Here is a 27,132-nt window from a genome sequence, read left to right as displayed (position 1 = left end):
TAAATGGAAGACTGATGCCATTTTCCCAGAACTGCTCTGCAGACGAGGTGGTTAATTCTAACTTTGGCTCCACATCTGTGTCTGTTAAGTGCTCGTTTTGATTCTTGTGAGTGTGTCTGTGTTGAAATGATGGGGAGAATGTTTGATGTGGGAATAGAGATTTTTAACTGCGGATTGTTTTTTTCCCCGTTTTTTAACACCACGAGTTTCATTCTCAGTCATGTTTCTGTGCCCCATATGGGTCCATTTACAAGAATGCACTGGCAAACAAAAGTTGAAGGTACAAGAAAATTGAAGAAAATAAACCATGAGTTTTGATTTTTGTCCAGATGTTTAGGGGCTGAGGAACATCAGTGTGCAGTAAATCCTCCTTTATTCACTGAACCATATTAAAGACCACATGTGACCTATGTGAGAGCAACCTCTTTATTCCTGATTTGCCCCGTTTTATAATAATAAGAAGTCTTTATGTTTTTATGATCTGCTTTCGGTTTTATTTGCAACTCATGCTGTTTGCCGTGGCAAATTATTTTTCTTCCTTTAAACTCAGACAAGACAGATAATCTGATTATTGATCCTGAGTCTGTTTCTGAACAGGTACCACCGCCTCCAAAGTTTTTATTTGGCAACATTAAAACATTAGATCACAACTTTTCTTCACTTTCGAGGCATTTCATGACTGGACACGGCTACACTGCTGAACTGTTAAGTCCATCTGAGCCTTCGCACAATTTGTATATCCTCAAGCAGTGGCCTCTTTGCCACCCAGGAGTCAAGCTAAGGACCAGGGGCCCAAACCTTTTCTCCCAGGGCCCTGAAACTCAGGAACGACATACCTGAGAAGACATACTTAGCCAAGTCAGTGTCCACTTCTATTATATAGTTTACCTTGATTTAAGTTGATTCTACTGTCTTATATATTAATTTATATTGTTTTGTAATTGTTTAACACGTCATTTGCTGGCCTGTTGTAATTGTGTACTCTAGTCATTTTTTCTATTTTTTTTATTGTAAAGCTCATGTTACATTTGTGTTTAGAGAGGAATCCGAGAACGATTATTACTGTTATTATTATTTGGAGCTTATTTTTTTTGCTTTTCATATCTCCATCAAACCACTTCAGATCTGCAATACTGTCTGTAATTTCCTCCAGCGTTTTTTTTTTTGTGTCTCCTGCTGCCACATACCTGCTATGTGCTCGACACTAGGGATGGCCATGGTGCTGTATTTGTGAATGCTGTGGCAGCACCAGGTCAGTTTCTGGCTCTCCTCGTCCCCTCCTCCGCTTCTATGTACGTCGACAAAGTAGGAGCCCCACTGCTTGGACACATCGGAGGGCGACTTCATGCCCTGCTCCTGTCGAGACAGTCCACACACAGACTAAACTATGTAACCGTGCCGAGATACATTTGCAGACAAGTGTGGACATGATAAAAGGAGGTGAGAATTCCACTGTTAAGACTTCAAAACCTACTTTAACCCCAGCAGCTTCGAGGGTTATTCTGACTACTGCATGCATCATTATTTCTGAGAAATCCCCCCCGCTCTCTTACCTGCAATCATTCATATAACATCAGTCTGTCTTATACGCAGAAAAAGAGTTGATGTGATGTTTAAAGATAGGGTGTGATAAGACGCAAACCACACAAACCAAAATGATACATCCGTGTCAGCGAATGTCATCAGGAACTGTTGCTTAATATTCAAGAGAATCGTTCATCCTTAATGAGAAACATCTGAAAGATTATGCATCACGTTGTCTTGGATTTGTAACAAATATATATTTCTGAACGAGACGGAAAGGAGGAACCAGAACAAAGTAGGGTCGAGACATTTCTAAGGATGGGGAATTTCTCTCAGCATGCTGAAGTAGAAACCTCTGACCTACATGTAATCCAACCCAGATGATGGGGGGATCAAGCTCGTCACAAAATACACTGCTTTACGTGACTGCCCGCCTACTTCAAGTGCTCCACTGCAGCATTACAGTTAAGTGCAAATAACAGGAATTGGAGCACCAGTGGTATCGTCGTGCACTATCAGAGATCATACTGATTAATGAGGAGGCGAAGACAGGAAGAGGAAATCGGTTTCATTTATATCTCATCACCATCAAGATTTCATCTGGTGTCGGTATCGTTGTTCACTCTGTTTTGGTACAATTCAGTTAGTCGGCAGCTTTCTGTATTTTAGCAAAAAAAGAAAGTCTGCTACTGAAGATGCGCTGACTCCTCACTTCTTGACAACATCCTGCTGGTTAAAGTCTTCGTCTGCTCTGTGAGACAGAGGTCAGTGCTGACTGATGTTATATCTTCATTAAAAAAAGGTTAAAAGTCTATGTGTTAGAAACAGAGTTATCTTCTTTTTTTATTATTATTTCACACATTCTTCATCCCGGTCAAAACGTGGCACCTACATTACCCCACAATGCAACTTGAGCGCGGACAGTTCAACTGGAGTCTGGGGTGTGTTAGCGGCTAATGTAGCCTGGGGCCTCCAGCAGAGAGGAGGAGCAAGCTGCAGACCTACTGCTAAACGGAAACAGCTGCTTCGGTGAACTCACCTCAAACTTTCCCTTTTTCTCCAGCGGCTCCACTTGGGCCTCGTTGGACATTGCTGCGTCACTCTTCGGGACGCCCTCCCCCTCCATTTCCTCCACGATCATCACCGTCTCCCACTTCCCAAAGCTGCTGGCAGGGAACATGTCCGACCTCATGCTATCTCCAAAATACACTACCTGCAGGGTGAGGGGAAGAAGAAGAAAAAAACAAAGAGCACAGCTTGTTTACTAAAACAGCTTTAAGTGCTGTGGTAAAGAAGTCTTCTTCTAGCAGGAGTCAAAGTCAGCTGACATATGTCTTATGCGCCCCCCCCCCCCACAGGGTGAACTAGACCAGACACGATGAGTCTGCAAAACTCATCACTACCTCTTTGACCATCACATCTCTTTTGTCTTGTGTGTCTGGAAAGAAAAGCAAGCTGTACTCAAGCTGCAGGCTTTACTGAGACAAATTAGGAAACTGAAGAGCAGGCGCACACACCACTCAAAGCTTAAAATCCCATTTCAACAACCATTTGTTTCTATTCCCTTTTAAGTGGGTGAGAAAATGGAATGAAGAGTGGAGACCGCTGGAGACTGAAATGACAAGACACAGAAGTCTGCTGACATTCTGGACACAGGAAAAAAGGTGAAAGACCAGTTCACAGGAACACTGAACAATTAAGATATGGTTTAGATTTTTGTTCATGGAGAATTTACTATTAATTCACTCGTGAATTAGTAGTAAACAGTAAGTTCTATCAAAGTATCATTCTGAGGTTTTCTCATACTTTACCTCCTAAAAGCTGCATTAATCAATATATTTGCATTAACAATGGATCAAATGACTATGTGTAAGCTGAGAGTTGTTGCTCATGGTGATGCAACCACAGTGATATATCAATTTTTTTTCTTAGTTGTGGACTACGAAACCAACCAAATATTAATTTCAGTTCAAATATATTACATAATGCATGTTCAAAAGTACACCCCATTCTAAAATGAGGCCTTTATACCTGGATTTTATATTCTGGTTGTACCTCGAGGCAGAAAGTTTTAATATTTCCATCTTTTTCCGCCAACCAAAGCCAATATCCCACGTAATGAAATCTGAAGACCTGAACCTTGCATTGAGGCTCCCTAATGCGTGCAAAACCTAGCGGTGTGGGACTACATTCAAATGAAAATCATGTTCTTCATCATCACCTGAAATCTCTGGGAGAAACTTGATAACACAGAAGAACAAAAAGTTGTATACAAGCTGCATCATGAAACCCTTTACCAGCCATCACAAATAGGGAGTACACACATGCCTGTCGGTGCGCGTGAGACTGAACCGAATCAAACCTCTCTCCAGGAGTCAGACGGCCATAGAGAGGATGCACGCAAGGCATTCCAGTAGCTGCGTCCCGTCCCTCCCCCTCACGGAGCTGTGCTGCGTCTGAGGCTGATGGGGTGGGGGGGGCCGCAGGAATCACATTTCCACCAGACTATCCCAGAACTGCCCACAGCTGGACTTCATATCCCCCCCCCCCAAAACGTCTCGTCGCTCAGCAGTGCTGCTGCCAGAGTCGTGGGATCACTACGATAAATATTTACAGAGGCCAAGGATTCCAGCACGGAGGCAACGTGTTACAGAAGAGATTCATTGTGTATGGGTACAGTTACATTAGCCTGAACCGGACTGAGCTCCGCATGAGGGAAATGCACCGCGGAGTGAGTCAGACTGCAGGACGGTCAGACGCTTCTCTTGCAAACACTTCTCCACAATATGCCTCTGTTCGTTGGTTGTATATGAAGCCTTGAGCTGACCTACGTTTGATAAATTGTCCTGATAGTGCCCACATGATGTTGACACCTCACTGAGATCCGAACTCCATGCGAGCCAGGCCACCTCAGCATGTGGTCCGGCTGATCGGATCCCAATGATCATGGAGCTCACAGACTTGACAGTTAATGCGTCCTGGCATGATCGGATGAGGAAAGTTAGTTTCGGCCTTAGTTTCGTTGTTCTCAAACTTCCCTGAGCAGCCCAGAAGTCCTATGCTCTTAAGGTGTTGATATTTAATGAATGGATTCAAATCAACTCCAATATACCGTTGTTCCTCAGATAAACACTGGGGACTTTATTTACCTTAACTGCAGAAGATGACAGGCTTTTATTTGATGCAGGCTTATATTAGTGGCAGGCTAGGTTATGGTACTACGTTATGTTAATGGAGATTTCTATTATAGCACAGTCAAATATCTGAGAACGGATTCATCTACAAGCAATGTTCTATTCCCGTAAAAAACAAGGTGTGGCTGCACTTGCATTTTTGACTCTTGGACTTTACTCTGGAGTTATTGGAAATAACAATAAGCAGCCACCACTAAAATCTCATTCCATCACTTCTATAATACTAATACTACTAGTGCAGCCTAATCTTTTATCAGCAACCGCACACAAATACTGGGTTTAAACACAATGAATATGCAAAAAATGCAAAAAAGAAGAAGCTACGCAGCATTGAAATGTTTTAGAATTTGAATGCCAACGTTATGAATGAGGCTTCCAACTATTCGGTACAGCTCTAGAATTGTTTAATGTTGATGAGTTTCATATTCTAAATTCAAAAGTTACAATCATCATACATGGAATGTGACCTCTGCATTTAACCCATTCTAAGCATTCGGATGCAGTGGGTCGCTGTAAAGTGCCTGTAAGCTTCTTGCTCAAGGACAGTCACACACAATAGGAGCCGGGGATCGAACCTAACCTTGTGGTTAAAGGACGACCCGCTCCTCCCGCAGCCGCCCAATACCGCTACTACCACCACCGCCGCCAATGAATTGGAGGGCGTTTACCAGTGTCGCTGTCCATTGACAGGGGGTGCTGAGTTAATGTTGCTGTGGCATATTGTGAAGGGAGGGAAGGGGCAGGTTTGTGGTCCTTGGCCTCAAGATAGCAATGCGCCAACCATGTGCCTGAAAACACCTCATATTAAGACCAACAGGCATGACACATTACTTATGGAACTTAGGTACTGGGCGCTAAAATGACAACTGCGTAGGTCGGAAATTAGCTTTGTGACAAAAATCCCATAATAATCACCAAGTAAACAGCACTAATCTGCCAGAAATGTGCGCTTTACATATACTACTTAGTCAACCTAGTGCATTGACGGATGACCACGAGGTGGTCTTGTAGAATAAATTAGGGACTTGCATTTTGTTACGCAGAGCTAATGTCGGTCTGAACACCAACGAAAGGACGAGCTGATGTAAACGAGTGGCTGGTGAAGACAGACCAACATCTGGTTTACTATCCAGTAAACAGGTCATTGATAAGGCCTCCAGATGACGTCTCAGTGGTGGTGTACTTCATCAAGGCTAATTGCCCAGACTGACTTTTAGAGTCTATTTTCCGTCCTCCTGCTATCATAAAAGGCCTACTGCAGCTTTAAGATGACATGCAGTGTGGGCCTCTGGCCCCTGTCCCTTATCAGCTCATCACTCAGAGGAGCAGTTAAAGCCAGAGCCAGGCCCAGGTAAACAGAGCTGCAGGCATGCAGAGGGGCCTTAATGAGCCCATTGTGTTGCACACTGTGTGGGGCCTGGAGCACAGGGAGAGGAGGGGGGGCAATGAGACAGCAGGGCAAAACCCCATTTTGTCATTTAGCCTAATTTTCAGGCCTAAAAGGTCGTATTCCTCTTTAGCTGCGAAAAATTCTGCCAACAGAATGAGATCATTACACATGTTTTCAATGCATTTCAGATCAGGCAGAATAAGACCGATCTACCTGCCAAGTTTTGAGAAAATGGCCAAAAAGTTTACATTTTGTCATAACTTTAAGATCCTTTGACTTGGTATACCAAGCAGAACCAATGAAACGATATAGGGCATTTTCTTGGCTTGACAGATCACAATGTGAGGATAACTAATTTATCTTGACTGTCAAACTCCTTTTGAAAACAGCTATGACTCACTACTATAGTGCAATATCCTGCACTTAATTATCAAAAAGATCATCAACCCATAAAACAGAGCATCAACCACTTTTTCATTGGCATGCTAAAGGAATTTCACATTCGGTCCTCAACTGCGACAGCCCTGAATCCCCTGTCACTGCTAAAACAGCAGAGACACCACAGAGTGATAACAGCCCCTCGTATCGGGCCTAAATCTCCACCATCGCGCCTCATCAGCTCCCACCACGACCCCACCGGCTTTGCGCGCCGTGCCGAGAGACGATTGAATGGCTCTATTCAGTCCACCTGCAATAAGTCCTGTCAGGTGAAAGTGGAGAGAACCGAAAACACAGAGCGCCTCAGGTCAACCCCGGAGGAGTGTTTAAAATAGCCATAAGTGCAGGTTGACACTGAATTCCACAGGAGCTTTCTCCACGTGGCCGGGGAACAGAGGGGGCATTGAGCAGAGGGCTGGGGGGAGGGGGAGAGGAGGCCGGGATGTGGACGATGACGAGTACCTCTGGCTGAACTTGGGATGGGCTGAAGCAGCTATGCCTTCGCCTGATCTGTCCCAGCTTTCCTTTCTTTTATTATTTAGTCCAGCGGGATACTACCACAAGCTTCATACTGTTTTCAAATGTCACCATTACCAGAAATGTTACCCGCATCAAGCCCCTGGCATGGAACTGAATGGGACTTTTAGATGAAGAGTGGTAGGTAATTAATGAAGGTATTTTTGAGAGAATACACATGGAAATATTTAGAATCTACTAAATCTCGGTGGGATTGTGGAGAAACTCATACCAATTTTAGTCAAATCCTCTGATCCCGCCCAAACTTAGGGTGCTTTCTCAAGCCAACATTTTAGTTTGTTTTAATCAAACTCTAATCGCACTCTGGTGCAGACCAAAAGAAGAGGTCCGAGACCACTTGTGCTTCCAAGTGAACCTACAGTATGTACGGGTTGACTGCAGTGAGAACAAAATCTGTTGAGATGGAAACAGGTAAACCGCAGGTTAACTGACTTGAACTTCCGCAGAAGTCCAATGTTTGCTTGACATCTGGGCCGAATAGAACATACAGAATATGCTAAAAATAAAGTCCTTTATAAAGTAATTTGAGACAAACAGCAGGTCAGCGCCGAGTCAAAGTGAAAATACTTCAACAGCAGCATTTTTAAAGTACTCCATTCCCTGCAAAGACGTGACAAAAAGAGAAATTCACTACTTCTGCATGCCCCTCAGCAAATTTATTTATTTTCAAACCAGACTAAATGCAAAATGAACAAATTTTCAATTTCACTCTGATTCGGACTAGCCAAGCGGACTATGGCTTGGAAAAGCACCCTTAAAGTCCTATCATGAAGATAAGAACAAAGAAATTGAGCCATTCATATTCTGTAGTATTCAGTATTTTTACGAGGGAGAAAAGCAGAGAAATGTGGGACAAAAAGTGACTGATGAATTACCCTCATCCATCACATGTACAGATCATCTGCCAATATTAAATAGCAGTAAAATTACAGCCCTCTGCATGCACGGTGCATTCTCCCATGACATGTACAGCCACACTAATGCTGACACTGCTGCGCTGTCTGAGCCGAAGGACTAAAAGCTTTCAGGTAAATTGTGATTACAGTAATGGAGTGAATAGATTTTTATAGTTTTTATAATAATATTTCAGTTAACCAACAGATAGTAGCATAAAGCAAAGTACAATGTTTTTTTTTACTAAACCTTCTGCTGGTTTCTGATAGTATGTAGCATGTGTCAGTTTTGTGTTGTTTTTTTAGGGCTGTCACATGACACTAATATGTGTCATCTAACAGACACGCCTGTTCATTTTCATTTCATAGTGAGCAGCTTAGACCAGTGGTTCCTAAACTTTTTGAAACAGTGTTTTCATGCTTCATAGTGAATGTATTTTTTACACACATAAGCATACAGTACAGTACTCCTCTTCAGCTCACTCTGGACCGCTGCAGACCATTTGATAGATTTTCCCTACAGATGAGGCATTCCAGTGCTGGGACAGCGAGCGTCCCCTCCCCGCATACAGCCACCAGCCAAGTAGCTTTCACTACACTGTCTAATGTGAGCTTTTGCGGCTGGCTCAAATTCAGACTGCCAAAGGGCTCAGATGATTCAGCATTTTTTTTTTTCAAGTGTAATCACTAGTGCATTGTTTGTGCTTGTATTTGTACTGTGTGGTGTCGTGCCCCGTCTTTGCCTGAGTAGTTTATTAAATATGTCTATAAGCACAACACCACAACAGAGTCTTAGGAGATATTTGTGTGGGGTTTATCTTCGAAATCTTTCAATTACCAACCAACCAATGAGCAACACGCACATGGGAACTATTATCTCACAAAGCTGCTGTGGCACATTTTAAGTGAGTGTTTTTTAATTTAAACGATTTTGGTTTTGTATTTCTTTGACCTTCTGTTTTTGGCATGTCTCAAAAGGTGAAATTAAAAATGCATTTAGTTTTTTATTATATGTGAACAGAGCCAGAAAGTAGAGTGGAACAAATCGTGCAACTCCCTTGGCCTGTCCCAAAGGCATCCCAGCATAAACTGGCACCCGCTTTTAAAGAATTTCATCAAACTCTTAAGTATTAAGTCTTTAGTATAAAACCCTTCTGATGTGTTGCTTTTAGGGAGTGAAAGGTTACGGATACGTATCGTGATACAGGGGTTATGAGTTAATATATTGCGACATATTTTTTAGATTTTTAAATCTAATGTTAGGTATACTGTTGTAGTGTAAAGAACACACCACAATGCATAAAATCTGTGTAAAAAAAGTAGAATTTTTAATGCAATCATGCATTTCTCAAAGTCCCTGTAAAAGTTCAAGCTTACCTGAGTTGTTTTCAGTAGAGATGTACTATATCAGAATATTGCTGTCATGTAAACATAAAGACTGTTTTGCTTTTACTAAGCTAAGTTCTCTACCTTACCTGAAAAGTATAGCAAAAAGAGCTCTTTGATCTATGTGGAAACCGTCCCTAAGAATGGACCGCATTGTATATAAGAGGTATGAGGGGAGTTGGCTGCACTATGTGGCGTGTTTCATCGGTGGGCTCCTAGCATGCTGGCACACAGCAGCCCCGTCGACAGTCATGCCAAGGGCCACGTTCCTCCTCTCCCTCACACTAGTGTGAATCTGCCGGAGCTGATTTATCACGAGGCCCTCATCTTATTCAGCCTCTGCCAAAAACCAAAGTTGGAGTCAACCTCAAAGCGAGTCGGAGACGTTGCTCGACCAAAGGACGGGCCGTTTGCCCCTGTTATTGTATGGAACAAGGCGGCTGGCCTACCTTGGGATCCGGCTTGCCCGTCATAGTCTTGACCAGCTCGTGGAGGTGCGGCCAGTTGCCCTGGGAGTACCAGCCGGGTTTGTCCAGCGACGGCAGCCCCTCGCTCTCCTCCACGTCGTTCACTGCGGAAGAGGACAGGGAGTCAGACACACACCACAGTTTTTGACCGAACAGCCGGCAGCTACATGACCGCACGGCCTCGAGTCCGCCAGCGCCAAACCTTGACAGCTAAACCTTGACAGCTAAACCTCGACAGCTAAACCTCGCCGCACTCACCAGCAGGCCCACAAGGAGACAAAATAGCAGAGGCAGAGTGTTAAATTAAGCCCCCAAACTCCCAGTAAAGATTCGGTGTGCTCTCTACAAGGTAATTCTCAGGGGTTGTGATGATGAACAGAATAGGGGTGCAGGACAATAATGTAATTTTTTCCGTACTTTGCTCTAATCTTTGCTTTTTCTTGTAAATTACAGGATAATTTAACCCATTCAGGCCTATGAAAACGACTTAAATAAATCTGCCCAAAAGCGGCTGTGAGCTTGTTTCCAAATGGACTTATTCAAGTTGAATGACACAGTGAAAAAAGGCTACAGGCATGCTAGCAGTTCTGTGAGGCTACATCAACACACAGCAGTGCTTTGTGCTACATGCTAATATCAGCATGATTACTGTGAAAACGTAAACGATAATGTTAAACATTTTTCAATGCATATGTGTTTGTGTACATGTCTGTTATATACATTAATTTATTTTTGGATATGTCCAAGAAATCAAATCAAATCAAAGCGATAAACACAAAGTACAGCTGAGGCTGATGTACGGTGACCAGATGTCCCGGTTTGTTCACAATTTGTCCCGGTTTCAAGCTGGGTGTCCACAAATATCTGTAAAATAACAAACTGTCCCGGTTTTTAAATTAAATTAAATTAACATGACTAATAATATTCATTCTCCTTTTAGCTCGGTTTTTGGTCTGAACCAACTCTTGAGGAAAATATCTGGCTCTTCAGATAAACTCTTCGGATAGACTCATACAAAAAGAATCCCTCTCAATCATCACTTATGACCGACTAGAAGTGTGTGAGGGTGTCTGTATCTGCAGAGACTCTGCCCTCCGCCTGTACTTTTTTATTTTGCCTTGTTCGAGAAGTTTCTGGGCGTCAACCTCTTGCATGACTTCAGGTTGCAAAGTGCCGAACAAGTCACGAGCGCTGCATACTTTCTAAAGGTGGTGTACATGAAGAGTAGGTGGCAGATTTAGTGTTGGTACTATGATGTCAATGGTATGTTGATACTATCATTCATCAAGAGCAAACAGACGCTGCTTTTCGCTGCAGGCTGACTTGCCCTTACATTAAAAAAAAAGAAATGTTAGAGATGTTCAATGGCTCAGTCTTTCCTTCCACTGACTAGACTTGGCAACGCACACAAAATGAATTAATGCAGCTCTAATCCAGAGTCATACAGTGCAGACTGTATTCACACAACCACTACTCTATATGGCCTCGAACTGCTAAAAAGAGAGAGTTGAGCTGTAAACTCTCGGGATAGAAAAGAAATGGTAATTTATTTATCGCCAGCATGAAACCTGGCCAATACGAGCTGACGTGAAAGAACAAATAAAACTTCCTGAAGACCTTTCCCCTTTTTTTTATCGTACATTAGAAAACCAGGCTGGCTTGATTTGTTTGCGGTTCGCAGCCCTTACTTCTTTTTAAGTTCTGACTAAACTACACTGTTGCTGAGTTTATAAGCTCCACACCAGTTGATGGAAACGCGTCTAAGTCCAGTGAGTCAGACTAATGAGATGATGACTGTCAATGTCCTGGGAGTCTCAACGGGACAAATGAAGGCTAAATTAAAAAAATGAAAAGTTACCCACATAAACACAACCATTTATGATTTATTTGTAATGGCAGCAAGTTCTGTGAAACATCTTTAATTACACTAATGAATAGCCTTTTAAATGTGGTATGCTTTCCTTGGCTGTTATCTAGGGATCAATAGAACATCTTTGTTTGAAGTGGATAATTGCTCCTCTGGGTCTGCTCCGACTGCTGTTTAAGAGCAACAGCAGCAGGTTGAAGGCAGATCCTCACTCTCACTGACAAAACCACGGCGCTCTAGGGAGTATGGGCCACCACGGGTTCAAAATGAGGTTAAATATGCTATAAATATTGTGACAGGGGAGAGTGCAAGAACAGGGATTAGCACCTGCACATGTGGGAGTGTACACGCACATACACACATATGCGCGATCGCAGTAACAGCTGTGAAGACGCTGGACTTTAAGAGAAGGAGGAATGAGAGATATGTGGTCTGAAGCTGAGCAGCAGCTTTTAAGACATACTGTGGCATTAACTGTCAAGTCAGTTCACAGCAACTGTTGTAGCAGTGATATTATATATTACACAATTACAACTGTGGGGGGGTTTGAGGGTTCGTGCTTTTGGATGATGTGAAAGTTTGTCTAGTTTGAGCAAGAATTCAACCAGATGCCATCCCAAATAGTATTTAAAAGACTTCTTGGAGCTAGCTTACAGCTGATAGCTGCAGTAGTACTTTAAGCCGGCTCAAACTCACTGTAAACTGCTGTGTGGGAACAAACAGCTTGTTGGTGCGGGGCATGGCAAAAGGACCATTGTAAAATAACCAGCGTTAACACTAAGTCCTGTGTTAAATATATTGTGAAAAGCCTTGTTTTCCCCATTCACGGTGGGCTTCTGGAGCCTAAAGCAGGTCTGGCAAGGAAAGCCACTTCCCTTCCATGTCACACGTGTGATATTAAAAAAAAAGTCATTCTAATGAGGAAAGGTGCCATTTTCAACTTGTCATTTCTGACTTTTTCACAGATAGTCAGTCACCCATTGGTTTGAGGACATTTCCTCCACGGCGAAGTGGAATAACTCATTTTTGAGCTGATGATTAACCGTATGTACTGTGAGTCATTGCTACAAATATCTACAAAGTCTTAAAATAATACATTTTCTGTGTCAAAGTCTTCTAAATAGACTCCATTCGCTAAGAAATAAAAAGGAACATTTTAAGATTGCATAATAACAAGAGATGTTCCCAAAAAAAAGAAGAAAGAGAAGCCGGTATTTGTGGAGGCCAGAGGAAGAGCAGATGCTGATGTGGTTTTTTCTGCCAACGTGGCAAAACTCAGAAAGAGCGAGGGGGGGAGAGAGAGAGAGAGAGAGAGAGAGAGAGAGAGAGAGAGAGAGAGAGAGAGAGAGAGAGAGAGAGAGAGAGAGAGAGAGAGAGAGACAGAAGAGAATATTTCCCTGAGTGGATCATCCTGCCTTCACGCATAATCCCCAGTGTTATTGCTGGCAGGGACACAATCCAGATGAGGGAAGCATTCCAAAGGGCTGCCAGTGCACACCTTCAACATGAGCATCCAGGATCAGATGACTGCACTAATGAGAGAGGGGAGACAGCCCAGGAAGGTAGGTCATGTGGACCGCTGATGACGAGGATCCGAGCCAACGAAATGTTGGCAACTGATATCGATCTCACAAACACAACTAACAGCTGTTTGAAATCTTCGTTGTGGAGATTACAGCTGGACTGATTCCCCTCCGATATACTAATGTAACACAAGGGATGTAGGATATTGCAAGTGTCTAAAAAGCACTGCTTTATTTAAGTGTCGGTTTACCTAACTTATGAAAAAACAAACATATTGCATTATCTACCGAAAGTGGTGTCCAGCTGTGCAGATAGATTTGATTTCATGTTCCCAATATTTAAGATATCTCAATACAAATGGAGGTGAATGGAATTTTGTTTGGTTTAATGGCCTTTAAAAACATCAACAGACCGAAACGACCCCTCTTTGCTAAACGCTGCACTGCTAACAGGTATCTGCAAGCGTTAAAGAACATGACTTAACCTTAAAATGTTTTGGCTTAAAGGAACAGTTCAAAATTTGGGGAAATATCCTTATTCTCTGAGAGGGAGATCCATATTCAACAAAGAAGATGCATCATGTGGGTCAATGAGTTTTAGGGGTGCTGATAGGTGTTGTTTCATTAGTTGGGACAGAGCCATGCTAGCTGTTTCCTACTGCTTCCAGGCTTTATGCTAAGCTAGGCTAACTTTGTCCTGACTCCATATCTGTACTGGAGCTAAGACAATTTCTGGAAGATGCTGACTGTCACACTGTTTACTAAAGGAAAAGTTCCAAAATATAAGAATAAAAAAAATCCCATAAATAAAAAAAATATAAACAACGTGCTGTAAACCAGATTTGGGGGGAGGTAAGAAGAATGACGCGAAAAATACACAGCCAATGTCTGACTTACACCCACAGTCTACATCTAGTGAGTCAGACTATGCTGACACTAACTGTTTGACTGGATGTGGATAATGGATTAATGGTTTAAAACATTTATAAAGCAAATGCACCAAGATCTGTTGTTTCTCTCTTTCCAATATCATTGTGAACTCAATATCTTTGGTCGGTTGGACAAAAAAAAGTGAATTGCTGCTAGAGTTCTGAGAACTTGTGATGGGTTGTTAAAATTCCAGAGACTGAATGATTTACCAACAGCCGATAAAGTGCAGTGGGGCATGAGAGCAGCAGGCCAGCACTCACCAAGGGTCCTGAAGGGCCTCTGCTGGGGCACCAAGGAGAAGAAACCGGGCTTCAAGGCGTTCGTGATGATGACGTCAAATAGCTCTTCGAAATCCTTCCTGCAACAGCCAGAGAAACAACATTAACCTCCGGGAAAAGGCGCCAGGATGCTGTGTGAAGGACAATGCCTGGACAGCATCCAAATCCACTTGAGTTACACAAGCGCAAATAGCTCGGGTGAAGCTAAACAGCCTGTACAGATGATGGAAACCGTGGAACAATAAACAGCGTACACTCACAGTGCTGCTGGGGGGAATACTTAATAAAGTAAACACACAGTCATGAAGTGATAGTGTGCATGTTGGGAGCTGGATGGTGTCTCCAAGGAGACCTACGGCACTGTATGTTTATGTGCAGTACGTGTATATGTAAAGAGAATCCCTATAGAATTTTCCATTTAAGGCGAGAAAGCATTATGTAACAGGAAGTACTTCTTACTGGGAACTTAAAAACATGTAAACCAATCAGTTTGATGCATGAGAGTTTGTATGTGAATACTGTGTGGGGAGTGGTTTTTATCATATATATATATATATATATATATATATATATATATATATATATATATATATATATATATATATATATAGCAACTGAATTTGAGTTATTAGTTTTCTGAATTGTGCTCATCTTGAAAGGAGATTTGACAGATTGGATCTATATATATGTATAAACAATTGACAATATCTGTGACATCATTATACAATAGACTAAAACGTATTTGACCAGTGAAAATGAAGGGTGGAAAAAACAAAACACAATCTATTGGTTTCATGTTCTGACAACTGTCAATTATATTTTCAAATTCTTCTTTAAAAAGAGAAGCTACATGGCATCAAGTCTGATATCTTTTTTGAATGTAGCACACTTTATGGTCAAATTTAAATAAGGTATTTAATATTTAATAACAATAACTTCTTCCAAGTGGATCAATATTCATACACACCCCTATCTGCACCCAAGTATCGAGATAGTATAGAATCCCATCCCTAGTAAAAATGTGTTTGAATCTTTCATCTTACTTTATCAGATTGTAAATGCGTTCATGTTGACGCTAATTTCACACAGTGGGAGAAGAAGATACTTGGCTCTGTCTGGACTGTTGTCATTTTACGAAAGCCAGAAAAGAAGTTCAACACTTCAGATGACTTAAACAACAGCTGAAAATTCAATAAAGTGTGCAGCACTCCAGCAATATATGCCAAGCAGCAGCGTCTCTGGCCAGCTCGATGGGTATCAACCTCCTGTCAGACAGCTCTGGCCTTGTTGTGCTACTTCTGACAGCCGACTGTCACTGGCATCCAGCCGGCTCACCACACTGAAGCGGCTGGAGGCCAGTGGCGGTTTTTCGCTAGAAAAAGCAGGTACTGTGTAGTGACACAAACACTCTCTCAACACAGTGAAGTGCTGACACAACGGGAAACCAAGAGAGGGAGAAAAGTTTTTTGGTCCTTTGCTTGCCCGAATTTTAAGAGTTCCTCTGATTTAGGGGCGACAAACACAAGCTGTGCAGGCCGAGCGAATGCACGAACAAAGCACACTTCTCCACCAACAACCTCTGGCAAGATGAAGGGGCGGCCCGACTTCCTCCTCCGGCAAATCGCGACATAAATCTGCATCCCCCTGACCTTGTAAAGCGATGACCCGAACATGATTTTGAGCACACACGTTCATTCACAGCTGGCGCTCTCCTTGGGAGGGCGACACAAATGCCGCGGTGCTGGAGGTCACAGACACAGGAGGGGAGGAGGGGGGAGCAGGGGTGAAACAGCGGGGGAGCAAGGGAAATGGGTGAGGAACAACAGGAGTGACCAGGCTGCTTGCTTTCTGCCTCACAGGAAATGGGGAAAAGGGGGTGGAAGAGTATGAGGAGGAGGATGGGGGCAAAACGGCTTCACCTCAAACCTGCTTTTTGCATGGGCGAAAAAGCAGGCGAGTGTAAGATGGGGGGGGGAGGTTATGTTTGTTTAAAGCGCAGCAATAACGTGGACATTGTGTTTGTTTCAAGGCTCTCTTGCTGCTCGATCAAGTGTATAACAGGGCTTAGGCTACAAAAATATGCCTAAACCGCACACAGTGTGCACTGCAAACAGAGGGAGGCCAGTGAAGCACGAAGCCAGTGTTAAACTACAAACAGCTTGCTGGAACAACAATCCCTTTTGCCGCACACCTACAATTATAAAATGAAGTGTTGGCCTGTTAACTGTAAGAAATAGCTAACTGTGAGCAAATGGAGTTCAGTGATCATAAACCTGGCTAAATAAGGAAATTTGATTCTTTTGACTATCAAATTGGGAGTACCAATTGTTGTTGGTTGTACCCTTAAACTTAAAAGTTAGGTCAAGAATGATTTAACTTAAAGAGTCACTTTGGTATTTTTGGCTCAGATTTTAATTTTTTTAATGGGTTCTTGGTTGGGTGGCTGAAGTAAGGCCTGTGGTTACCACAAGCTTAAGAGATTAGCACTTTTTGTTCTACCATATACGTCAGTAAATATATTGTGAATTTTGAAGCATTTACACGTGTTAAAAAAGGTGGTTAAATGAGACTACTAAACATCATCACACTGAACACTAGGTTTAGTTTGTTTACTGCCTAACTTTAACTTTGTACTTCTGGCAAACTTGTATTTATGCTTCAAATCATAAAAGTGTTGTTCATTTCTAAAGATTATCTTGCCAAACCTGCAAGTACCAGAATCGTTTGTTTGCCACAGAGCTTATTTTTTTGCAATTATTAAAAATCCAATAAAAAAAATTCCATTTAAATATTTATTAAGCTTTTGCAGGTTTTTACTTACTTCTGGGGCTGTCAAGCATGCTAGCTTGAAAAAAATAAAATAATAATTTGGTAGTGTATGCTGACTTTTTTGGACAAAACAAACAGACAGACTTTCCTTCTTTTTCCACTTAAGAATTAACATTTGAGTGATAAAGCATTCTTGTTGAGGAATGTGAACACTTTTTCACATCTGCAAAGTAAAAAGAACAAAAGGTAGAAAGCACAGGAATAACTCAATGTTCAGAGGGGGCTGCTGAAGGCTGCTGGGAGATATGAGAGTGTTGCATATGTGTGCGATGATGATTGTAAGTAAAGACAGGTGAGCCGGCATTGAGTTTTCCAGGTTATAAATCCTGCGGGGGCAGTTATGGTAAGCTCTGCAGACCGGGTCCTGGTCTTGTTACAGAGGGGGCCACGTGTGGGAAGTCTTACCCCAGGATGTGTTCGCAGATAAGCCTGCAGTAGTCACTGTGGGAGCTGGTGATGAGGAGGAGGACCTTCCCGGCGGTCTTCATGCTGCGCAGCCAGGCCTTGACAGAGTCAGAGCAGGGCTGCAGGTACCGGCCCGGGTCCCTCTTCACACTGGGGAAGTAGGTCCCTGCGTCCTCTGTACAGAGACACAGTCAGAAAAGTCAGATAGATAAGAAAGAAATGAAGCTACACCAAGCTTTGTTAAGCATTAAGATACACACATATATACACACATATACATATATACATATATATATATACATATTATATATATATATATATATATATATATATATATAGAGAGAGAGAGGGAGAGAAAGAGAGAGAGAGAGAGAGAGAGAGAGAGAGAGAGAGAGAGAGAGAGAGAGAGACAGAGAGAGAGAGAGAGAGAGAGAGAGAGAGTGGCACAGCTCAGTTTAAAATGTTGAAACACCACAAACATTCTCTATCTCTAACGTGCACATTTGGGACCTTAAAATGAGTTTTCAAATGGGTGAAATAAATCACAATAGATTATCCTCTTCACAGAATCCAATAAACCTTTTTAGGAGACAGACATCAAAGGACACATGCTTCAATTTCTTACTATTACAGACTAAATGTTCACAGATTGAGCCATGGGTGAATTCTGCTGAATCCTCCACATTAATTTTCACGGAGGTAAAGGGGACACACACACACACACACACACACACACACACTTCTGAGGCACCGTCAATGGGCTTTCCTCACTTTGAAGCCCCCCCGCTGCCCTTCAGTACATCCTGTCAGCATACTGTACAGAGCTAAAAATGTCAGCGCTCTGATCTGTGTTACACAATCCCAGTCTATCACAGAATATATCTCTTGACCGAATGTTCTCAGCAAAGCCTCATGAATATACAGTAAAAAACCATTAATAAAACATAACCTGTATGGAATAGAGACACTTGATGCTGATTTGCGACATATAAAGGTACGTTCGTGTGTGAAGACTAGGTTACGAAATTGTTCTCGGTATTGGGAGGAAACTTTGATTACAGGAAATTAGACTGTTTTTGTAATCCTGATGAGTTACATAGAAAAACACCACCCTTTCCTCTGTTATGCAATTACTTTTAAATGGCATGATCTAATGATGGAAAACAAAATGTCAATCCAACCTTATCGAAACAGAGAAACGGGGCGAACTGTACATGCTATTTGCTCTTGAGCTGAAGAGGGTGACCAATGAGTGAGAAGTGGCGTTGCTTCTTTCACAAGCAGGAGAAAAGAGGGCTTAGGAACACAGGGCAGGTTGTGGATGAGTGGTGTGTATTCATGAGCTTAGGTGTTTACCCTGGCAGAGAGCGCCGGCCTCTCAGAGTCAGATAGAATCTGTGGCCCAAAGTGTCCTAGTTATATTTTTTTTGCCTGACACATGACACAGTTCTGATGTTTTCTTATCAGTGTGAACATCAAAAAGCTCCATGGAGTCACATTTTTGTGGCAAATCAAGTATACAGATCTGAAGCTTTGATGTTTTTAACCAATAGAACAACACACCAATAGTGTTACTACAGTAGTCTGAGAGTTGATTGTAAAAAAACCTAAGTTTTCTGAAGGTGTTGCAAGCCAAAAAAGGTCATTGGGTCACCAAAATAAAATGGGTTTATCCTCTTAGGAGCATGACAACTGCCTATTCCATTACAGAATATCTTGTGTGCACTGCTGACATTTTAAATTAAGGATGGTGCAAGAGGACAGCTCAGCGTGTGTCCACACTAGTCAGGGTTCATCCTCATGGGAGCATCAACATGTTGAGTGAATCTCATGTTATTCTGACAGCTCACGTTTCATATTTTTTCTTTACAAACCTTTGATCCCATGGTTGCACAGATGAAAGGTCAGGATATATCTGGATATCAAATATCCTCTGGAGACCATGAATATTCCTACTACATGTCATAGCAGCCCTGCTAATTAGTTGTGGAGATCTTACTGTATGACAAAGTTAACAACATTATTGCCATCCCTTGGCCCTATTGCCAATTGGGCAAATCATTAGAGCCTGCGGTACATGAACTAATACGGTGTTCATGTTACATGGTATAGACCATAATTACAAGCAGAGGGAGAAAATGTCCTAAATTGTAATTCATAGGAATGGGAGGTCTTCCCTTTCACCACAGATTTTTATCAACCTCGCTGCCAAATCATATGGACATAGGACAGAAATTTTCAAAGTGGGGTCCGGGGACCCACAGGGGTCCTTAAGGCTTTTCCAGGGGGTCGCCATCAAAAAGGTAAATCATTTATTTTAAATATAAATCCATCCACATGTAACAATGACACAATGTATGACTATTTTGGTCATGGGTTTTACACACTTTCTGTTATAAAACATTGAAAAGCAAAGATCCTATCAGATGGGGGACCCTGGGACAAAATTAAAAAAAAATCGAATTGGTGTCCGTGGTCCAATTTGTGTCAACTTAGGAGTCCTTGATGTGACAAAGTTTAGGAACCACTGGTATAGGATGTGGGTCCTTAACTTTCCGACAAATCTCCTTAAAGAAACGTTGTTGTTAAAAGTTTGCTAAACCTTTGAAGAAAGGAGATTAACCATTTCGCCCTGACTTCATGTGGGGAAACTTGGACTTGAACCTTTTCAAATACAGTTCTGCCTGCATTGTCCATTAGAGGGGTTGTATATTACGGCACCTCTGCTTAATAAGCTTTCAATCTTTGTAGTCACCTCTTGATTGTGAAGTAGCCCTGCACAGAGAAACTGAATAGAGGCTGTTTATGTATGGTTCCTACTTCCTGGAGTTGAGTCCAATGACCCCAAATCTTTTGACATCAGAAGCTGCTAAATAACAATCTACTCTGTTCTTGAGCGTGAGCCTGAAATGTGGATGATGGGTTCAAGCAGCTCATGAAAATCCTGCAGTGAGCGTTTGAAAAGCTTGGACATGCTGCTCTCCTGTGGTGGAACACAGGATCTGCTTGAGGGAGGGAAATGCTCTATAAGGCTTTAAGAGGGCAGAGGTTTCTAACCAGAAGATGACGACAAACACAAACAAGCAACATCTAAGATTGCAATCGGGAGCCCAAAATTCACACCTTTAAAAATGTTGTAAATATAAACATTTGGTTCTAGTTATCAGCAATTTTATCAGCATTTTTTTCTTTCTTCGTTTTAATTTTATCCACAAATATACCTTCAGTTCAAAAGAAAAAGCAGGTTGCCACATCAACATTAGGCCCTCAGTGGGGCTGTTTCGTCCTCTGGGACCTGGCAGTAGAAAGCCTGTCCTGCCTCATTACCCACAGCCAGGAGGTCAGCTAAGGGAGGTTAAGAGAGCTCCCCTGCCATCAAAATCCCATGTGTGTGACAGAATAAACAATTGACCTCGCCACCCTCTTTTGTGTTACATTTGATCAGATGCCACGCTGTAGAGATGCAGAGCAGAAGCTGTTTTATTCCACTGGGACCTTGAAATGGACCACCCAAGTACACAGCTGAAACGAGGTCCCTGGAAAAAGGGTCCGCCCATGTTGTACCCTATCAAAGTAGGTTGTGGATTTTGTGTATAATTGACAAAATACCCAACCAAGAAACACAGGATGGATAAAGGTTCCATCTTGAAAGTATCCATACCCTGCGAATTGCAATGCTGTGATGTCTGATGCAGGTGTACATAAGCAAAGCAATGTACTGCTGTGGATGGGGGGGCAGCAGCAAAACGTATTTTTAGCCAACTAAAAGAAAAGGCTCAAATTCTAGCAGTACTGTCGTAGTATTGGGATACTTTATTTTAGAATATAGATAGCAAACGGCAGGAATAGGCGTCACTTTCTCACATATGTATGAAACTCTCAATGAGAGTCTAGTGAACAGCAGCAGGACAGGAAGTGACACCAGGACTGAATTCAGATTTTCTGGATCCAGCGACTGCTTATGTGGATGCAGGTGGGTAAACTCTGATCTGTTGACGCGAGAGACCGGTACCTCTTGTTGTGGAATTTTCTGAGTAGAACGGGGTAAAGATGAATTTCCAATAAAGACAATACTGTGATGAATGATTCAAATGATGCGAGTCAATTTATTGCTTGCAAGCGGAGGACAGTTATGCAGAGACGTGTTACAGCGTCTGCATAAGTGATCTTCAAATGATAGAGTGGAGGATATTTATACAGTTCAAACCGCACCCTTTGTGTGGAGACGCCTAAGCCATACGTTTTGCAGTATGGCTTACTTTCCCTATGCTCCATCAGAGAGTCTTTGTCACGAGCTGTCAAAAAGGTTATGGAAACAGGATGTGGAACTAGACAACAAGATGTGGAACTAAGCCGTCGGCAGACGCTTCTCGGGACACAGGGTGCAAGGGTTCACGATTAAGCACACAAACATGTTGCAAAGCAGCTTCAGGGTCAAAATGAGGACAGCGCTGCATCTATCTCCATGATATGTGGCAACACATAAGCAAATACATATTTTACCATTACACTCTGTCTCTTTTACGATCGATTACTTCCTGCATAATTGTCAAACATGTATGAATAATGAGTGTCACAAATGCGTTAACAACGTCTGACTTCTGTTGAAATCCTCATTAAACTTGGTAAAACAGCTTCAGTTTGTTTTTGTTGGGGTGCGACCAGCACTGACACGGCCTCAGTGTAACCTCACAACGACAACTTCCTGTTTGCATAAATGACGTCCGACGTCTGTCTGGCATTAGTTCGAGAGCAGAGAGGCCAGGCTGATACTGTGGTGCATTTTGTGACCGAGCAAAGACATGTGATCAATCTACAAGTCCCGCAGAGAAGAGCATATTTCAAACTCTACTTGCTATCACCAGTGCCAGCTCACTACACGCAGCATGTGGGTGCTGCTGAGTAAAATGTGCCTCTGCAGGCTCCGGCTGTGAATGGACTGAAGTGCCCCTGAAGGGCCCGCAGGGCCTGTGGTTGGGCACCGTGCCCGGACGCCTGGAGAGCTGCCCAACGTCAGAGGGAGAACCGCAGCCGGCAGTGGCTCAATCTCTCTCACACATCAAAGGGGCCTTGACAGGATGCACAAATCAACAGTTGCCAGTGCAAATTAGGGGCGAGCACGGGAGCGTTTCACAAACAGCCACACCAAAAACGTGCTGACGGGACAGAATCTTAAAGGCACGTTAGTTTTCTTTATCAAGTTAATGAGCAAGGGAGATGAAGGCTGTCAAAACAAATACGAAAAATGGATACATTTATCCATTTCCTCATTATACGTAAGGAGCATCAAGCTCTCTCTCTCTCTCTCTCTCTCTCTCTCTCTCTCTATATATATATATATAAAAAGCACATGGGGATGATTTCTGAAGGGAAGCTATAATCTCAAGTGTTTTCCCTGAAGCATCCACACAAGCTGTGTTTTCCAGCACCTGTTGGAACCACGTTGAAAACAGTGGCCGTGCCATTCTGTCTGTAGACCTTCTGTTTTTAGCAGAATGACCACAAATTGCTGCATTATGTCCCTCGCGGTGCACACAGGTTTTTTTATTTTATGTCTTTGGTCTGTGACAGAGGAGGAGAGTTTTAAAATGATAACAAAAATGCATTAAAATAAAATAAAAAGCCTGGACAAAGGTCATGTTCTTAACATATACAAAGTATGACGTTGATGTGTAATATACAGTATTCAGGATTTATGTCTTTCTTTAACAGTACATTGGTAGAATGTGATATCAAATGTTTAGAGCTAAATTCATACAAATGTTGACATCATGGTAAAAGTAGGTTTTCTGTTTAGGAGCTGTGTTAGGATAGCTAGATCAGATACTTATTGTTGTTTATTTCATTCCCATGCTTTTCTTCTGCCAACAGAACGTGGTCTCTCACTGACACAGTCCTGCTTATAACAGATGCTAACAGCTAACGTTGTTGTAAACATTTCCCATCTAAGTATAATTTGTTCTACCAATTTGTTCTGTTATCTTGACCCAGACGAGGACAAGAGAACATACCAAAATGAGAAATCAGGATGTGCTTTTTTTTGTGGTTCAACCGACTGGTTTGATTGGTGGAAAGTGACATAAGGGGGCTGAATTTAAACTATAAGAGTAAGAACGTAAGAACTAACACTTCGGATTTGTTGTATGTTGCCTTGTGCTCATTAAAACACAACTCCAATTCCACATCTCTTCTCATCATTCTGCCACAACAACGTTAACTGAGGTTGCATTGATTTGAGTATGTATTGCCCGATATATATGTATCGGGCGAATGTAAATTATAATGCTATCATGTGTTCAAATGTAGCCTTGTAGAATTTTGTTTTTGGTGAGAAGCGTGAATAATGTTTTCACAGCAATATAAAATAGATATTAGAGATGTAATTCTGACCTGTTTAACTTCATAACACCAGCTCTAAGCAGCCTATAATACAACATTCAACCTGCTAATGATTTTTTTTTTTTTCAATCAAAGCAAATATTTCAATAAAATAAATCATGTGTTTATCATTTGAATGTTGTATTTGTATGCCAATAACCACTATGGAAAACAAGTAAAAGGATAACATTTAGAATTTTTGGTACTTGGCAGGGCATTGGATGGACCATCTGTCAATCAAACTGTTGCAGAGGCCAGTCGGGAGAAGAGCAAAAACATCTTTGCCATGGAGAAAATCCCTCAGGGCCATTCTTTGCTCTTCTTTCATTGAAGAAATACTCTCAAGTTCTGATATAACTGATGCTATTGCAACAATAATTTACATAATGTACATGTAACTACATCATGCCAAGTGCTAGGCAGGAACTGTTCAAGCAATCACGAGAGCAGGAAATGCTTTACTCATTCACACAAAAAATTTTTTTTGCCTAAATGATTTCTAATTTCAAAGGTTTCCCTCCATGTGAAGAAATGCTGCCGAAGCACAGCGAAAAGGCAACAATAGAGAACAAAGCCAGCTGAGAAACAAAGGGGCGGTGGTTTCTGGACATACGTGTGCAGATCACTGTGGGGGACATTGATGCCAGTCGCACAGTCACTCTCCCCTCAGAGCAAATGTGAAGGACACTGCAATCTGTCATTACACCAAACCAGAGGTATGTTTAGCCGGAGCTATCTTAAGAAAACTGTGAAGATTCCTGCCTCAAGGTCTGATCTCAGGAAGGATCACATCTTGAATTATAAACCCTCGCAAAACACTGTACATTCACTTATGCAGTTTAAAAAATGTGCAGAAGCATCTGAAATACAAATCGAAAGAAATTATTCCAAAATATCCCAATTAAAGTTAATTAAAGGAGTTAAATTACCCGTTAACGTATATTTAAGTAAACCTATATTGGCTGAATGGCGCTGACTCACAGAAGAACAATAAAAAAAAGCACAGAAAGCAAAATGTGGAACATCCTGAGCAAGTCCGACCAGGTTCCTTTTAATCATAGGGGCTTTATAGCACTTCAGTGATGAATGATCCTCCCATCTCAAGGTGCAATCTCCATAAACAATAGCTGCGGGCCAAAAGCAGCATGTTGGGAGTCATCTCTCTCTTGGCAGACAACGTTTCTGGATCTCGACAGTCCTGGTTGGTTCTTTTTAGTAAGGTCATGTCAGTTATCTCCCCCACACCTTCCTTTTTTATTTATTTATTTGTTTTAACTATTTCTCAGTTTCTCATTTTTAGCTGTGTGAGTCCAACATATTTTTTGCAGAAAAGGCTTTCTGAATTCCTGCACGAAATACCCCAACAAACATCCATTTCCAGTGCAGATGTGCAGTTTATATATAGCCGTCTCATGGTCACAGCGGCCGCGTGAGTCTCTTCGTGTGACATAGCATACTGCTGCAGACTGGGCTCGCTGTCGGACATGTGATGAAGTGGAGGGAGTGCTAACTAAGTGTGCCCCTAACCCTCCAACTTAGTTTGAACTGTATATTTGATAATCAAACAACTCTGTGTCGATACAAAAAGGCATCATCGCAGCTTTCTTATAACAGTTTTCTTCTTCCTGTACCAAATTGATAACCCAGAACAAAGAAAATACAAATTCTAATCATATGCATGCAGCACTCATTGTGTGAATATCATGTCGCTACTTTTCTGTTGGATATCATGACATGAATGAACTGGGAGAATGCGACTGAAATCAATGTGACGTGATCATTGGATGTTTTAACAAGAGAAGAGTCAGATTTAATTCCCCCAGTTTAACTCCATAACTTGTGCGGTTAGGCAGGATTGAAGGAGAGAAGAGCCGAAATGAAAAAAAAAAAGATAAACTCTCAGTGTCTTACCAAAATCTATGATACCGTCTGGCTAAATACCAACAGTGTTTTCAAAGCGGAGAGAACCAAATATTCTTTTATATAAATTTTAAACATGCCCTTAGACCCAAAGTTTTATTTGATATAATAAATAAAGTAATGAATCCCTGCAGTTACAAATTGTCATGAAGCAACACCGGATACCTGTGAATATTTCTAAATTGGCTAAATTGACATTATACGATCTCAGAACTCACCGCCCTCCTACGATCCGTCAGAAGTAAGGTCATGCCCCTCAGTTCTGACCAACTTTGAGCCGGTTTCTGTCTCTTCTTTGTCACATAATATCTCACTGATGAATCCCTTAGATATCAGTTTTAATCCTGTGTCTTTGTGTTAATTGTTCATTTATCTCTTGTTCAATGCCAAATCAGCCATTAGCTAGCAAATAGTTTTTTGACGCTATATTAATGCAAAGAATATCAAATTTAGCGCCTTTAACTCCGGCTTCATGGCTGACAGCAAACCATGACACATCACTTTTGGTGCAAAGCATGAACAAATCAAGTAAGGCACAGCTATTATAATGGCTTCCTCTGTTTTGGACTCTCTGGGTCTCTAATCCATTAATGGTCACAAAACAGGCCGGCTTTTGGTCACTGAATGTGAAAATATGGTTGCCATTTTTAGTCGCCTCGTATTTTGAGTAATTAAAATACAATGCAATTATACGTCAGCTTAATAATGACTATGTGACATGAAAGAATAATGCTTTATTACTTTACAGAGTTTGAATCTCAAGTGTTATCTCTGAACATGTTCAGCCTCAATTCCTGGTATACAAACTACCAGTAGAGCAGCTGTTATGTTCTTCACAGATCCCTCAAAATGAATCCAGCAAGTCACTGGTTGTTTGTTCATCAGTTCTTTCCCTTTCAAATTTTCTGGACTTTTATGTTGATTCCCACCACGGATCCATTGGCCCTTCAGCACTGAAGTCTTGGATTATGGGTCCCTCAAGTGACACATCAGCTTGACCATCATCATCATTGCCATTGATGGCAACCAAAGGCCAAGAATTGGTTGCCAATTTCTTAAAATGATGGTCGAGCCCTGGGTCAGCACAGTCAGGATGATTTACAATTGGTGAACAACACAAGTTAGCATGTAAAAATTGTACTCTCTGAAAGCGATCCACTGATCGAGGCAAGT

At 41.9% G+C, this 27,132-nt stretch overlaps 1 protein-coding gene across 2 annotated transcripts in view; it reads right to left on the bottom strand.

Annotated features, from left to right (window-relative positions):
• Window positions 1-27,132, bottom strand: part of nt5dc1 (5'-nucleotidase domain containing 1) — a 52,869-nt gene that overhangs the window by 3,801 nt on the left and 21,936 nt on the right. The window contains exons 7-11 of one of the 2 annotated variants that reach the window (XM_068708537.1): window positions 17,662-17,836; window positions 14,410-14,507; window positions 9,812-9,933; window positions 2,564-2,737; window positions 1,188-1,356 (exon numbers count right to left, since the gene is read on the bottom strand). In XM_068708537.1, coding sequence (XP_068564638.1) covers window positions 1,188-1,356; window positions 2,564-2,737; window positions 9,812-9,933; window positions 14,410-14,507; window positions 17,662-17,836 — 738 coding nt within the window. The remainder of the gene's footprint in view (window positions 1-1,187; window positions 1,357-2,563; window positions 2,738-9,811; window positions 9,934-14,409; window positions 14,508-17,661; window positions 17,837-27,132) is intronic. The other variant, XM_068708536.1, reaches the window with a different exon arrangement.

This window comes from Cebidichthys violaceus, unplaced genomic scaffold, assembly GCF_023349555.1.
Source record: "Cebidichthys violaceus isolate CVI_PGR_0920_01 unplaced genomic scaffold, fCebVio1.0.p SCAF_14, whole genome shotgun sequence".
Taxonomy (NCBI): domain Eukaryota; kingdom Metazoa; phylum Chordata; class Actinopteri; order Perciformes; family Stichaeidae; genus Cebidichthys; species Cebidichthys violaceus.
Note: the sequence above shows the minus strand (reverse complement) of the source record. Positions and strands in the feature narration are given on the sequence as shown.